At 48.0% G+C, this 15,981-nt stretch overlaps 1 protein-coding gene across 1 annotated transcript; it reads left to right on the forward strand.

Annotated features, from left to right (window-relative positions):
- Positions 1-2,154: 2,154 nt before the first annotated feature.
- On the forward strand, positions 2,155-15,509 carry LOC149982593 (uncharacterized). Its single transcript, XM_090242217.1, has 7 exons — positions 2,155-2,271; positions 14,212-14,356; positions 14,513-14,612; positions 14,837-14,872; positions 14,950-15,003; positions 15,195-15,274; positions 15,504-15,509. Exons 2-7 carry the CDS (start codon positions 14,249-14,251, stop codon positions 15,507-15,509), a joined length of 384 nt encoding a protein of 127 aa, XP_090098343.1. The 5' UTR covers positions 2,155-2,271; positions 14,212-14,248.
- Positions 15,510-15,981: the final 472 nt, after the last annotated feature.

A 15,981-nucleotide genomic window follows, 5' to 3' on the forward strand; every position in this document is an offset into this window, starting at 1 on the left:
CGCCGCCGCTCCATTACAAGCCCTCGGGAGCGTCAGACGGAGGGTGCTGGAGTCGGGAGATGGGAGATGGGGAGTCCGGAGCCGGGGGTGCCGAAGGTGGAGACCACTCCTCTCCCATCGGTCCATTCTCTCCATCACTTGATCCATCTCCGATCCGATCCGATGGAGGACGGTGGTGTGGTGGAGAACCCGTTCCTCCATCGTTGGGAGAGGGTTGGCTGCTGCTCCCGCTGACTCCATTCAATACGGGTGCGGGATTCTGTAACGCTCCGGGTGTCGTGGGTGTGGAGTCAGACACAGGAAACAGAGAGTGCAATGCTGTGCTCTTTAATGCACAAACGCAACACAGGGTGCTCACAACCAAACTGCCCCAAACACGGGGGACGAAAATAGTACAACCGAAATACACGACCAGGAACAAACACGTTCCTCTACTACAGAACCGAAGGTCACAATAATTATTCCTGCACAAAGAAACAGGCGGGCCGGCTGTCTAATAAAGCCCAACTAATCATTCATGAACAGGTGCTAACAATAAACATACAAGGAGGGGGAGGAAAGACAATCAGTGGCAGCTAATAGGCCGGTGACGACGACCGCCGAGCGCCACCCGACCGGGAAGGGAAGCCACCCTCGGTCGGACTTGTGACATGGGTGACCTTCACTTTAACTTGAGTCATTTTATATTAAGGTATCTTTACTTTTACTCAAGTATGACAATTGGGTACTTTTCCCAGCACAAGTAATTACAATTATTTTCAATTAAAATTCAATCCCCCAACCCCCATGTCCAAGATATCTGCCACAGGTAGAGACTGATACATCTCCATGAGTCAGAACCAGAAGCACAGGCGCAGATGGAGATGCAAACACCCACAAGACGCCCCCCCCCCCCCCCCCCCCCCAAAAAAAACACACGCACAGATTCATCAAACCTTTTTGTGATATGTGATAAAGGTGAATAAAGGTTACAAAAGAATTTCCGCAGTCACAATGCTATAGAAAGCCTTTAGAATGGCGAGCTGCTCCAGCATGCTCAATGCAGAGGACAGTTAGATACTCACTGTATAGAGACTAATGGTGCCACACTCAATGGTTCAATCATCCACCCTCAATGGTCTAATTAAAAGTTGTTCCTTCTGTCTCGAGATTGTAGGAGGCTACAGTCATGACTGCCCCCATCTTTCAATCATCTTCTCATTTCCCTGGAAATGTCAGGGCCACCCAACTACTGACAGATTTTCACTTCTTTGGCACAAATCAGACAAAGAAAGTTGAAAAGATAGACCATTTTGTTTGATCAAGCTGAGATAGCATCTTATTAAAAACGGTGACCTCAAACCCACACTACCTCTCCCTATTATCTGAACACAATAAGAAAGTTGCATTGTTAACAAGTTCATTATGAAACAGGCATTTTACGCAGAGAGCTTGTAAAGGCCCTAATTTGACCTCATGAATAATGTAAATGATTCATCCACTGACCTTGACATAATTGGAATGAAGTCTGGGTACAAAAGACACATTTACTCAGAGGTATGCCATTTATTGAGAGGATAATACAGTATGCATAAAATGTAGTTTAGGTTGACAGCATCTGTCTCTTGCCACATACAGTTGTCTACTGTAAATGCAATGGCTTGGAACTGTTAGAATGCCCCTAAACCACTGCATTACCAGTGTGATGGAAACAATTCATTGGGATTGGGAAATGGTATTGCAATTCTCTACTTCTCGAGTTATCTGTTAGTTATTCATACAGTAGCCTACCTTTGTGGTAAAAGGTCATGAGTATTGCAATATCCTTTGGTTATAATCAAATGTTATGCACCTGTTACTACGTATGATGAGAGCAAGAGAGAGAAAGAAAGAGAGATGGTGAGAGAGAGATAGTGAGGGAGAGAGATGGTGAGAGAGAGAGAGAGAGAGAGAGAGAGAGAGAGAGAGAGAGAGATGATGAGAAAGAGATGATGAGAGAGAGATGGTTAGAGAGCGAGAGAGAGAGAGAGAGAGAGAGAGAGAGAGAGAGAGAGAGAGAGAGAGAGAGCGAGAGAGAGAGAGAGGGAGAGAGAGATGTGGTAGCTGGTCGAACCCTGATTGGAGAATGTGTGCTCTGCTGTACCTATAATAATCAGGCAGATATTGGGAGAGATCATTTGTGGTGGAATTTCTACAGGACATTTCCTTTTCATTGTAGAACATAGGAGGGCTATACGGAAAAAGAAGCATCAGGTTCTCTCTGTCATCGACATAAGAACAAATATCAATAAGGTAATCATTTTTGTATTGTTAATGCATGCATCCTTGGGGGGAAAAAATGTTTTAGTTTTAAAGTAATCAATTTATTACTGTTTTGTATTATTTATTTTATCGTTAAAAAAAAGTGTCAAATTCTTAGCTAAACTGTCATGACTTGTCAAAAGATAGACATTATTCCTTGTAGGCTGATGTCTTTTTAGTTAAAAAGTCTACAGGTAACTCTCACTAAAGCTATAGCATATTCAGTGCCTTGCAAAAGTATTTTCAGATCCTTTTCTTCACACGTTATTGTGTTACAAAGTGGGATGGACATGGATTTAATTGTAATTTGTTGTCAACAATCTACACAAAATAATCTTTAATGTGAAAGTGGAAGAACAAAATATATTTTCTTTTAAAGATTAATACAAATGAAATTACTGAAATATTGTTGTTGCATAAGTATTCAGCTCATCAAGTCAATACATGTTAGAAACATCGTTGGCGTCATTTACAGCTGGGATTCTTCTTGGGTAAGTCTATATCAGCTTTGAACACCTGGATTGTGCAATTTTTGCCCATTATTATTATTTCAAAATTATTTCTATAGCTCTGTCAAGATGCTGGTGATAATGACTAGACAGCCATTTTTTTAAGTCTTACAAAAGATTTTTAAGCAGATTTAAGTCAAAACGGTAACTCAGGAACATTCACTGTCTTCTTGGCAAGCACCTCCATTGTAGATTTGACTTTGCGTTGTATATTATTATGTCCTGCTGAAACGTGAATTCCTCTCCCAGTGTCTGGTGTAAAGCAGACTGAAGCAGGTTTTCCTCTAGGATTTTTCCTGTGCTCAGCTCCATCCAGTTTAATTTTATCCTGAAAACCCCATCAGTATTTTCCAATGTCAAGCATACCCATACCATGATGCAGCCACCACCATGCTAGAAAATACGGAGGCAGTTACTCAGTGATGTGTTGTGTTGGATTTGCTCCAAACATACAGTACCGGTCAAAAGTTTGGACAAACCTACTCATTCAAGGGTTTTTCTTTATTTTTTACTATTTTCTACAATGTAAAATAATAGTGAAGACATCAAAACTATGAAATAACACATATCGAATCATGTAGTAACCAAATAATTGTTAAACAAATCAAAATATGTTATATTTTAGATTCTTCAAAATAGCCACCCTTTGCCTTGATGACAGCTTTGCACACTCTTGGCATTCTCTCAACCAGGTTTATGAGGTAGTCACCTGGAATGCATTTCATTTAACAGGTGTGCCTTCTTAAAAGTTAATTTGTGGAATTTCTTTCCTTCTTAAATGCATTTGAGGCAAGGTAGGTGTCATGTATTGTCATGTTGTGTCTTTCTGTCCTTTCCTTTCACCCTGTCTCCCTCTGCTGGTCGTACTAGGTTACCGTTTCTGTCCCTCTTTCCCCCAGCTGTTCCTTGTCTTCTCTGACTACCTCATTCACCCCTTTTCCCACCTGTTCCCTTTTTCCCTCTGATTAGGTCCCTATATCTCTCTCTGTTTCTGCTCCTGTCTTTGTCGGATTCTTGTTTGTGTGTCTCATGCCTGAACCAGACTATCATCGTGTTTGCTGCAACCTTGTCCTGTCCTGTCGGAATCTACCTGTCCATCTGAGCCCACGTGTGTTCATCATTAAAGAAACTCTGTTTGTTAATTCGCTTTTGGGTCCTCATTCACGCACCTGACAGAAGAATCCGACCAAGAATGGACCCAGCGACTTCGGATCCTCTCCACTCAGCCGTCGAGATCCAGGGAGCGATGCTAGGCAGACACGAGCAGGAATTGTCTGCTGCTCGACATGCCGTTGAGACCCTGGCCACCCAAGTCTCCAACCTCACAGAACAGGTTCACCTTCTCCGCCTCGATCCACCGGCCACTTCCAGGGCTTTCGAATCTCCGGAGCCCAGAATCAATAACCCGCCGTGTTACTCTGGGGAGCCCACTGAATGCCGCTCGTTCCTCACCCAGTGTGATATTGTGTTTTCTCTCCAGCCCAACACTTACGCCAGGAGCACTGCTCGTGTCGCCTACGTCATATCTCTCCTTACTGGACGGGCTCGTGAGTGGGGCACGGCAATCTGGGAGGCAAGGGCTGAGTGTACTAACCAGTATCAGGACTTTAAGGAGGAGATGATACGGGTTTTTGATCGATCTGTTTTTGGGGAGGAGGCTTCCAGGGCCCTGTCTTCCCTATGTCAAGGCAATCGATCCATAACAGACTACTCTATTGAGTTTCGCACTCTTGCTGCCTCCAGTGGCTGGAACGAGCCGGCTTTGCTCGCTCGTCTTCTGGAGGGTCTCCGCGCAGAGGTAAAGGATGAGATTCTCTCCCGGGAGGTTCCTTCCAGCGTGGATTCCTTGATTGAACTCGCTATTCGCATTGAGCGACGGGTTGATCTTCGTCACCGAGCTCGTGGAAAGGAGCTCGCGTTCTCCGTTGCCCCCCTCTCCGCATCACTACCATCTTCCTCTGCCGGCTCGGGAGCTGAGCCTATGCAGCTGGGAGGTATCCGCATCTCGACTAAGGAGAGGGAACGGAGAATCACCAACCGCCTCTGTCTCTATTGCGGTTCTGCTGGTCATTTTGTCACTTCATGTCCAGTAAAAGCCAGAGCTCATCAGTAAGCGGAGGGCTACTGGTGAGCGCTACTACTCCTGTCTCTCCTTCAAGATCCTGCACTACCTTGTCGGTCCATCTACGCTGGACCGGTTCGTCAGCTTCCTGCAGTGCCTTAATAGACTCTGGGGCGGAGGGCTGTTTTATGGACGAGACCTGGGCTCGGGAACATGACATTCCTCTCAGACAGTTAAGGGAGTCCACGGCCTTGTTCGCCCTGGATGGTAGTCCTCTCCCCAGGATACAGCGTGAGACGCTACCTTTAACCCTCACTGTTTCTGGTAATCATAGCGAAACCATTTCTTTTTTAATTTTTCGTTCACCTTTTACACCTGTTGTTTTGGGCCATCCCTGGCTAGTTTGTCATAATCCTTCCATTAATTGGTCTAGTAATTCTATCCTCTCCTGGAACGTCTCTTGTCATGTGAAATGTTTAATGTCTGCTATCCCTCCTGTTTCCTCTGTCTCTTCTTCACAGGAGGAGCCTGGTGATTTGACAGGGGTGCCGGAGGAATATCACGATCTGCGCACGGTGTTCAGTCGGTCCAGGGCCACCTCTCTTCCTCCACACCGGTCGTATGATTGTAGTATTGATCTCCTTCCGGGAACCACTCCCCCCCGGGGTAGACTATACTCTCTGTCGGCTCCCGAACGTAAGGCTCTCGAGGATTATTTGTCTGTAGCTCTTGACGCCGGTACCATAGTCCCCTCCTCCTCTCCCGCCGGAGCGGGGTTTTTTTTGTCAAGAAGAAGGACGGGTCTCTGCGCCCCTGCATAGATTATCGAGGGCTGAATGACATAACAGTGAAGAATCGTTATCCGCTTCCTCTTATGTCTTCAGCCTTCGAGATCCTGCAGGGAGCCAGGTTTTTCACTAAGTTGGACCTTCGTAACGCTTACCATCTCGTGCGCATCAGGGAGGGGGACGAGTGGAAGACGGCGTTTAACACTCCGTTAGGGCACTTTGAATACCGGGTTCTTCCTTTCGGCCTCGCTAACGCTCCAGCTGTCTTTCAGGCATTAGTCAATGATGTCCTGAGAGACATGCTGAACATCTTTGTTTTCGTTTACCTTGACGATATCCTGATTTTTTCACCGTCACTCCAGATTCATGTTCAGCACGTTCGACGTGTCCTCCAGCGCCTTTTAGAGAATTGTCTTTTTGTGAAGGCTGAGAAGTGCACTTTTCATGCCTCCTCCGTCACATTTCTCGGTTCTGTTATTTCCGCTGAAGGCATTAAGATGGATCCCGCTAAGGTCCAAGCTGTCATTGATTGGCCCGCCCCTAAGTCACGCATCGAGCTGCAGCGCTTTCTCGGCTTCGCGAACTTCTATCGTCGTTTCATCCGTAATTTCGGTCAGGTGGCAGCTCCTCTCACAGCCCTTACTTCTGTCAAGACGTGCTTTAAGTGGTCCGTTTCCGCCCAGGGAGCTTTTGATCTCCTCAAGAATCGTTTTACATCCGCTCCTATCCTTGTTACACCTGACGTCTCTAGACAGTTCGTTGTCGAGGTTGACGCGTCAGAGGTGGGCGTGGGAGCCATTCTTTCTCAGCGCTCCCTCTCCGACGACAAGGTCCACCCATGCGCGTATTTTTCTCATCGCCTGTCGCCGTCGGAACGTAACTATGATGTGGGAAACCGCGAACTGCTCGCCATCCGGTTAGCCCTAGGCGAATGGCGACAGTGGTTGGAGGGGGCGACCGTTCCTTTTGTCGTTTGGACTGACCATAGGAACCTTGAGTACATCCGTTCTGCCAAACGACTTAATGCGCGTCAGGCGCGTTGGGCGCTGTTTTTCGCTCGTTTCGAGTTCGTGATTTCTTATCGTCCGGGCTCTAAGAACACCAAGCCTGATGCTTTATCTCGTCTCTTCAGTTCTTCAGTAGCCTCCACTGACCCCGAGGGGATTCTCCCTGAGGGGCGTGTTGTCGGGTTGACTATCTGGGGAATTGAGAGGCAGGTAAAGCAAGCGCTCACTCACACTCCGTCGCCGCGCGCTTGTCCTAGGAACCTTCTTTTCGTTCCCGTTCCTACTCGTCTGGCCGTTCTTCAGTGGGCTCACTCTGCCAAGTTAGCCGGCCACCCTGGCGTTCGGGGTACGCTTGCTTCCATTCGCCAGCGTTTTTGGTGGCCCACCCGGGAGCATGACACGCGTCGTTTCGTGGCTGCTTGTTCGGTCTGCGCGCAGACTAAGTCCGGTAACTCTCCTCCTGCCGGCCGTCTCAGGCCGCTTCCCATTCCCTCTCGACCGTGGTCTCACATCGCCTTAGATTTTGTCACCGGACTGCCTTCGTCAGCGGGGAAGACTGTTATTCTTACGGTTGTCGATAGGTTCTCTAAGGCGGCTCATTTCATTCCCCTTGCTAAGCTTCCTTCTGCTAAAGAGACGGCACAAATCATCATCGAGAATGTTTTCAGAATTCATGGCCTTCCGTCAGACGTCGTTTCGGACAGAGGTCCGCAATTCACGTCTCAATTTTGGAGGGAGTTTTGCCGTTTGATTGGGGCTTCCGTCAGTCTCTCTTCCGGCTTTCACCCCCAGTCTAACGGTCAAGCAGAACGGGCCAATCAGACTATTGGTCGCATCTTACGCAGTCTTTCTTTTCGCAACCCTGCGTCTTGGTCAGAACAGCTCCCCTGGGCAGAATACGCCCACAACTCGCTTCCTTCGTCTGCGACCGGGCTATCTCCTTTTCAGAGTAGCCTCGGGTACCAGCCTCCGCTGTTCTCATCTCAGTTCGCCGAGTCCAGCGTCCCCTCCGCTCAGGCTTTTGTCCAACGTTGCGAGCGCACCTGGAAGAGGGTCAGGTCTGCACTTTGCCGTTATAGGACGCAGACTGTGAGGGCTGCTAATAAGCGTAGAACTAAGAGTCCTAGATATTGTCGCGGTCAGAGAGTTTGGCTCTCCACTCAGAACCTTCCCCTTAAGACGGCTTCTCGCAAGTTGACCCCGCGGTTCATTGGTCCGTTCCGTATTTCTCGGGTCATTAATCCTGTCGCAGTTCGACTTCTTCTTCCGCGATACCTTCGTCGCGTCCACCCGGTCTTCCATGTCTCCTGTATCAAGCCCGTTCTTCGCGCCCCCGCTCGTCTTCCCCCCCCCCCCCCCCCATCCTTGTCGAGGGCGCACCCATCTACAGGGTCCGCAGGATTTTGGACATGCGTCCTCGGGGCCGTGGTCACCAGTACCTCGTAGATTGGGAGGGGTACGGTCCTGAGGAGAGGAGTTGGGTTCCCTCTCGGGACGTGCTGGACCGTGCGCTGATCGAGGATTTCCTCCGTTGCCGCCAGGTTTCCTCCTCGAGTGCGCCAGGAGGCGCTCGGTGAGTGGGGGGGTACTGTCATGTATTGTCATGTTGTGTCTTTCTGTCCTTTCCTTTCACCCTGTCTCCCTCTGCTGGTCGTACTAGGTTACCGTTTCTGTCCCTCTTTCCCCCAGCTGTTCCTTGTCTTCTCTGACTACCTCATTCACCCCTTTTCCCACCTGTTCCCTTTTTCCCTCTGATTAGGTCCCTATATCTCTCTCTGTTTCTGCTCCTGTCTTTGTCGCATTCTTGTTTGTGTGTCTCATGCCTGAACCAGACTATCATCGTGTTTGCTGCAACCTTGTCCTGTCCTGTCGGAATCTACCTGTCCATCTGAGCCCACGTGTGTTCATCATTAAAGAAACTCTGTTTGTTAATTCGCTTTTGGGTCCTCATTCACGCACCTGACAGTAGGGGTGGTATACAGAAAATATCCCTATTTGTTAAAAGACCAAGTCCATATTCTATCAAGAACAGCTCAAATAAGCAAAAATAATTGACAGTCCATCATTAATTTAAGACATGAAGGTCAGTTAATGTGGAAAATGTCAAGAACTTCGAAAGTTTCTTTAAGTGCAGTCGCAAAAACCATCAATAAACTGGCTCTCATGAGGACCTCCACAGGAAAGGAAGTCCCAGAGTTTTTATCCTCTGCTGCAAAGGATAAATTCATTAGCGTTATCTGCCAATTATCTGCACCTCAGATTGCAGCCCAAATAAATGCTTCACAGAGTTCAAGTAACAGACACAACTGTTCAGAGGACATCAACTGTTCAGAGGAGACTGGGTGAATCAGGCCTTCATGGTCGAATTGCTGCAAAGAAACCACTACTAAAGGACACCAATAAGAAGAAGAGGCTTGCTTGGGCCAAGAAACATGAGCAATGGACATTAGACCGGTGGAAATGTGTCCTTTGGTATGATGAGTCCAAATTTGAGATGTTTGGTTGAACAGATGATCTCTGAATGTGTGATTCCCATGAAGCCGGTTGAGAGAATGCCAAGAGTGTGCAAAGCTGTCATTGCTTCGAGGCAAGCAACAGTGAAGCATGCATGAGAGCATCAGCTGTTCCAGACGATTGTGTGATCACACTCTCCGTAGCCGATGTGAATAAGATTACCAGGACGTTTACTTTTAGCATGCGCTGACCAACTGGCAGATGTGTCTCCACTAACATTTTCAACCTGTCCCTGACAGGTCTGTAATACCAACATGTTTCAAGCAGACCACCATAGTCTCTGTGCCCAAGAACACCAAGGTAACCTGCCTAAATGACTACCGACCCGTAGCACTCACGTCTGTAGCAAAGAAGTGCTTTAAAAGGCTGGTCATGGCTCACATCAACACCATCACCCCAGAAACCCTGGACCAATTCCAATTTGCATATCTCTATTGCACTCCACACTGCTCTTTCCCACCTGGACAAAAGGAACACCTTCGTGAAAATGCTATTCATTGACTACAACTCAGAATTTAACACCATAGTACCCGCAAAGCTCATTACTAAACTAAGGACTCTGGGACTAAACACCTCCCTCTGCAACTGGATCCTGGACTTCCTGACGGGCCATCCCCAGGTGGTAAGGGTAGCTAACAACACATCTTCCACGCTGATCCTCAACACAGGGGCCCCTCAGGAGTGCGTGCTCAGTCCCTCCTGTACTCCCTGTTCACCCATGACTGCATGGCCATGCACGACTCCAACACCATCATTAAGTCTGTCATTGTGGTACCATGATAACAACCTCGCCCTCAATGAGATCAAGACAAAGGAGATGATTCGAGACTACAGAAAAAGGAGGACCGAGTACGCCCCCATTCTCATCAACAGGGTTGTAGTGGAGGAGGTTGAGAGCTTAAAGTTCCTTGATGTCCACATCACCAATAAACTATCATGGTCCAAACACACCAAGACAGTTGTGAAGAGGGCATGACAACACCTATTCCGGAGATTGAAAAGATGTGGCATGGGTCCTCATATCCTCAAAAGGTTCTACAGCTGCACCATCGAGAGCATCTTGACTTGTTGTGTCACTGCCTGGTATGGCAATTGCTCAACCTCCGACCGCAATACAGTACAGAGGGTAGTGCTTACGGCCCAGTATATCACTGGGGACAAAATTCCTGCCATCCAGGACCTCTATACCAGGTGGTGTCAGAGGAAGGCCCAAATAATTGCTAAGGACTCCAGCCACCCTAGGCATAGACTATTCTCTCTGCTACGTCACGGCAAGCGGTCCTGGAGCGCCAAGTCTAGGTCCAAAAGGCTTCTTAACAGCTTCTACCCCCAAGCCATAACACTCCTGAACAGTTCAACAAATGGCTACCCGGACTATTTGCATTGTCCCCACCCCACTCCCCATTTTTACGCTGCTGCTACTCTCTGTTTATTATCCATGCATAGTCACTTTACCTCTACCTACATGTACATATTATCTCAATTACCTCGACTAACCGGTGCCCCCGCACATTGCCTCTGTACCGGTACCCCTTGATATAGCCTCGCTACTGTTATTTTGTGTTATTTGTCTATTTTTTTATATTTCTTCATATATATATATATATATATATATATATACACACATATTTTGATCCACTTTGACGTTAGACTATTTTGTGTAGATTGTTGAACAAAAATGGTAATTAATTAAATTAATAACGCTTTGTAACTGTAAAGGTTTTCCTCCTCCTCTTCTGAGGAGGTGTAGCAAGGATCGGACCAAGATGTGGCGTGGTAAGTGTCCATGGTTGTTTATTTAAAAACATAAACTGAACACTCAATGAATAGAAAACAATAAACGTGAACAAAACCGAAACAGTACCGTGTGGCGAACAAACACAGACACGGAAACAATCACCCACCAAAACCCAACACAAAACAGGCTACCTAAATATGGTTCCCAATCAGAGACAATGACAAACACCTGCCCCCCCCCCCAAGGTGCAGACTGGGTGGGCATCTGTCCGCGGTGGAGGCTCTGGCGCAGGACGTGGACCCCACTCCACCATAGTCTTTGTCCGCTTTAGTGTCCTCCTAGGAACAGCGACCCTTGCCGCCGACCCTGACCTGGGAACCCTAATAAATAGGCCCACAGGACTGAGGGACACCTCTGGACTTAACAAATTCCCCCGGACTGAGGGGCAGCTCCGGACTGAGGGGCAGCTCAGGACTGAGGGGCAGCTCAGGACTGAGGGGTAGTTCAGGACTGAGGGGTAGCTCAGGACTGAGGGGTAGCTCAGGACTGAGGGGTAGCTCAGGCTGGTTGACGGCTCTGGCGGCTCCTGGCTGGTTGACGGCTCTGGCGGCTCCTGGCTGGCTGACGGCTCTGGCGGCTCCTGGCTGGCTGACGGCTCTGGCGGCTCCTGGCTGGCTGACGGCTCTGGCGGCTCCTGGCTGGCTGACGGCTCTGGCGGCTCCTGGCTGGCTGACGACTCTTGCGGCTTCTGGCTGGCTGAGGGCTCTGGCGGATCCTGGCTGGATGATGGCTCTGGTGGATCCTGGCTGGCTGAGGGCTCTGGCGGATCCTGGCTGGATGATGGCTCTGGTGGATCCTGGCTGGCTGACGGCTCTGGTGGATCCTGGCTGGCTGACGGCTCTGGCGGATCCTGGCTGGCTGGCGGCTCTGGCGGCTCCATGCTGACTGGCGGCTCCATGCTGACTGGCGGCTCTGGACAGACTGGCGGCAGACTCTAGCGGCTCTGGACAGGCGGGAGACTCTAGCGGCTCTGGACAGGCGGGAGACTCTAGCGGCTCTGGACAGGCGGGAGACTCTAGCGGCTCTGGACAGGCGGGAGACTCTAGCGGCTCTGGACAGGCGGGAGACTCTAGCGGCTCTGGACAGGCGGGAGACTCTAGCGGCTCTGGACAGGCGGGAGACTCTAGCGGCTCTGGACAGGCGGGAGACTCTAGCGGCTCTGGACAGGCGGGAGACTCTAGCAGCTCTGGACAGGCAGTCCCCCGCACCAGGCTGTCTCTCTGTCCTTTGGCTACAGGTGCTCCCGCCTGTCCAGCGCTGCTAGCGCCTTCCGTCTCTCCAGAGCTGCTAGAGTCTCCCGTCTGTCCAGAGCTGCTAGAGTCTCCCGCCTGTCCAGAGCGGAAGGCGCTAGCAGCACTGGACCGGCGGGAGCACCTGTAGCCAAAGGACGGAGAGACAGCCTGGTGCGGGGGGCTGCAACCGGAGGGCTGGTGAGAGGTGGCACTGGATGGACCGGACCGTGAAGGCGTACTGGAGATCTTTAGAGCAGGGCTGGCACCATCCACTCTGGCTGGATTTTCACACTAGCACGGCAGATGTGGGGAGCTGGGATGTAGCGCAAAGGGCTAAGCACTGGGGACAACGTGCGTTCCACCGCAAAGCACGGTGCCTGACCAGTACAACGCCCGCCACGGTTAGCACGGCTAGGAGCACTGTAGCGCTGAGCTGGCACAGGACGTGCAGGGCTAGGAAGGTGCACAGGAGGCCTGGTGCGTGAGGCTGGCACAGTCTTCACCAGACGACTAGACGACTAATCTCCCCTCAGTTCACTCTCCTCCAATCTGTCCAACAACTCCTCGACAATCTCAGACTCACCCCTCAACTTCGCCGACTGCTCCATTACCGCCCTGACAGGCTCTGGTTTCCTCCTTGGCTTCTTACGGAAAACAGTTGGCTCAGGTCTGACTCCTGACTCTGCCACACTCTCCCTGTGCCTCTCCCCAATACATTTTTGGGGCTGCCTCTCGGGCTTCCAGCCACGCTTCCGCGCCAGCTCCTCGTAATGACACCTCTCTGCGTTCGCTGCCTCCAGCTCTGCTTTGGGGAGGCGATATTACCCTGGCTTTGCCCAGGGTCCTTTTCCGTCCAACTCGTCCTCCCATGTCCATTCCTCCTTCTTGCGCTGCTCCTGCTGCCGCTGCCTGTTACCACGCCGGTTGGTCCTTGGTTGGTGGGTGATTCTGTAAAGGTTTTCCTCCTCCTCTTCTGAGGAGGTGTAGCAAGGATAGGACCAAGATGCGGCTTGGTAAGTGTCCATGGTTGTTATTTAAAAACAAACTGAACACTCAATGAATACAAAACAATAAACGTGAACAAAACCGAAACAGCGGTGTGGCGAACAAACACAGACACGGAAACAATCACCCACCAAAACCCAACACAAAACAGGCTACCTAAATATGGTTCCTAATCAGAGACAATGACTGCCTTTGATTGAGAACCATGTCAGGCAAAACATAGAAACGGGAAAACTAGACACACAACATAGAATGCCCACTCAACTCACATCCTGACCAACACTAAAACAAAGAAAACACAAAAGAACTGTGGTCAGAACGTGACAGTAACACAATAAAATGTGAAGAAATCCATAGGGTCTGAATTATTTTGCAAGGCACTATATATACAGTATGAATATATGTATTATGCTAATAGTAAGATAGACCTACATTGCATTGATTTGTCTTGTGTTGCCAAATGTCATTAAGTGTACTCTCATTTAGAGAATATTGTGATCTTATATCATCCAGTTATGTTTTATTTATTTTTAAATCCCAGCATTTATTTGTGCAATATAATTTGTGTTTGGAAGGCTTGGAAAATACTTCCTGTAGGCTATCAAAATAATAGCCTAAGCAGCCTCAAATTCAGATACTGTGATGTCATTTTGAGAAAAAATGTATAATGTATTCTACGTCTGGATTTTGTTTTTAACCAATACTCATATTAAAAGGATTCATTTGATAAAACATTAATACAAAAATAAAAATGTTTCAGTACAAATATTTGCATTTTTAGACCTATTTGAAGATACATTTTGCTCATGGGGTGGCAGGGTAGCCTAGTGGTTAGAGCGTTGGACTAGTAACCGAAAGGTTGCAAGTTCAAATCCCTGAGCTGACAAGGAACAAATCTGCCGTTCTGCCCCTGGCAGGTCGTCATTGAAAATAACAATTTGTTCTTAACCGACTTGCCTAGTTAAATAAAGGTAAAAAATACCCTGTTGGCATAGCTGTCTTTTCTCCTGCCTTAGTTTGCAGAGAACCCTATCCCACCTGGACAGCAGAGTGATGATGAGACACGGCTGTGCTCAGGCCATATTGACTTTCTTGGTTATCCTCATCTCATGTCCCATGGAGTCATACTGTGAAGAGGACTCGTACAACTCAATACTGCAGGTAGACACTGTTCTAGTATTGAAATTACATTTCTAAGAATAAGGTTTTGCCGTCTTCTCATATTGGGTCTTGTAGCCGTTGGTCTGTATCTCACAAATTAAAAAAAACATTTCAAAACGAAGTCAATTCATTGATACAAACTCTCTGCTTTCCCAGGACAGCCCATATTACCTCAGCAGTGATTTAACTCATTTTAAGAGGTACAGGGACATTCACGACGACACCTTTGTGGGTCTGATGGGCAGGAGGAGTGCAGGTGAGAGTCTGGGACTCCGGGGTCCTAAAGAACCTTTGTTTGCCATCACTGGTAGCTGGTTCTTCAATATGGATGGCCGCGTGCATTATGGATTTATGCAGATACACAGTAGGTTTATCGAAGGCAGCTTGTCTGTGACTAATGCATCTGAAGACAAATTCAGTAAAATGCAGCATTTAGATTGTGGTAACAACATACAGTAATATGCAATCATTATTTTCCAGGTGTAAATGAGCTACCATCACAAAGAAGTAAGATCAGTAAGTCAAATCTTATCCAACACCTTGGATACACTATGTAATGATACAGCTTTTAAAGAATCAGACTTTTTCTGTAGGGGACATGGATGATGTCTTTGTGGGCCTCCTGGGTCGCAGGAGCTCCGGGTCAGGTGAGTAACTAGCTATGATATGCTACACAGATCTATTGATGGGTAGAGGGAAAACAAAGCCTGGATACAGTATGCCCTCCAGTGGCACGTTTTGTAATTCCTAAATGCCAAAGTAGATTATGGCTAAAGAATGCTGGGGAACGTGTTTACTAACTAAGCCTGTTTAACTTGTTGATCTGTGCTGTTGATAGCCATCCCTCAGCCCTGGAGGGAGGAGGTATACCCACAGCCAAGAGGAGGCATTCTCATCAAGAAAGGGAGACTGAGGCAAGTAGGTCTTTACATGAAATGACCAATCAGTACAAAAACAACACTCCAAAGTCATGTGATTGAGACCCATATCGGTTAGAGACCATTATGGTCTAATATGGAGTGAGTTGAATCTTCATTAAATGATTAAACAATCACTAAAAGAAAGCAACTAAGATTGTACTAGTTATCAGCCCTGTGCTGGCTGGACTGTTGTGCTAGTTCTTAGTGGTGCTCTGTCATCTTTCTAGATCTGACCAATGAGATGAGCTACGTTTTTCTTGTTCCATCTTTGCTCAGATTTGTACCCGGTGTATAGGGTCCCGCCTCGTCCCTTTCATCCAACCAAACACAGCACAGCAGACTGCACTACGCCAGACTGTATACACATCATTCATCCGGAGTTACCTTATTTTCCACTAAGAAACCATTGTCTTGCTGTGATACCACTATTTTAATTTTTTGTCACCACTATAAGAGAATGAATGAATATCTGTAACACACATAAAGTATTGCAAATGAATGTAATGTTATTTTTGTATTGAACATTGTCTCTATGTTATGTTAGACATGGTCGTAGTACATTAGGTATGTTATACCATATGAAGGGTTTTGTTGAACATGATAATATACCAACCAATCTTTGGTAACCCTGGAGTGCCTCGGTCTCTGAGATGATTGTCACCTCATATCAGGTTTACTGTTCAGTCAATAAAATCAGTCTAATTC

The sequence above is a fragment of the Oncorhynchus mykiss genome, chromosome 7, assembly GCF_057628025.1.
Source record: "Oncorhynchus mykiss isolate SJ-2025 chromosome 7, ASM5762802v1, whole genome shotgun sequence".
In the NCBI taxonomy this organism is placed as follows: domain Eukaryota; kingdom Metazoa; phylum Chordata; class Actinopteri; order Salmoniformes; family Salmonidae; genus Oncorhynchus; species Oncorhynchus mykiss.

What these genes read in the sequence shown, in the direction of transcription:
- LOC149982593 (XM_090242217.1), top strand. Translation starts at nt 14,249, where the DNA reads ATGATGAGACACGGCTGTGCTCAGGCCATATTGACTTTCTTGGTTATC. An exon ending in GATGGGCAGGAGGAGTGCAG is followed by an intron (nt 14,613 to 14,836) that starts GTGAGAGTCTGG and finishes ATTATTTTCCAG; the next exon opens with GTGTAAATGAGCTACCATCA. An exon ending in TCGCAGGAGCTCCGGGTCAG is followed by an intron (nt 15,004 to 15,194) that starts GTGAGTAACTAG and finishes TGCTGTTGATAG; the next exon opens with CCATCCCTCAGCCCTGGAGG.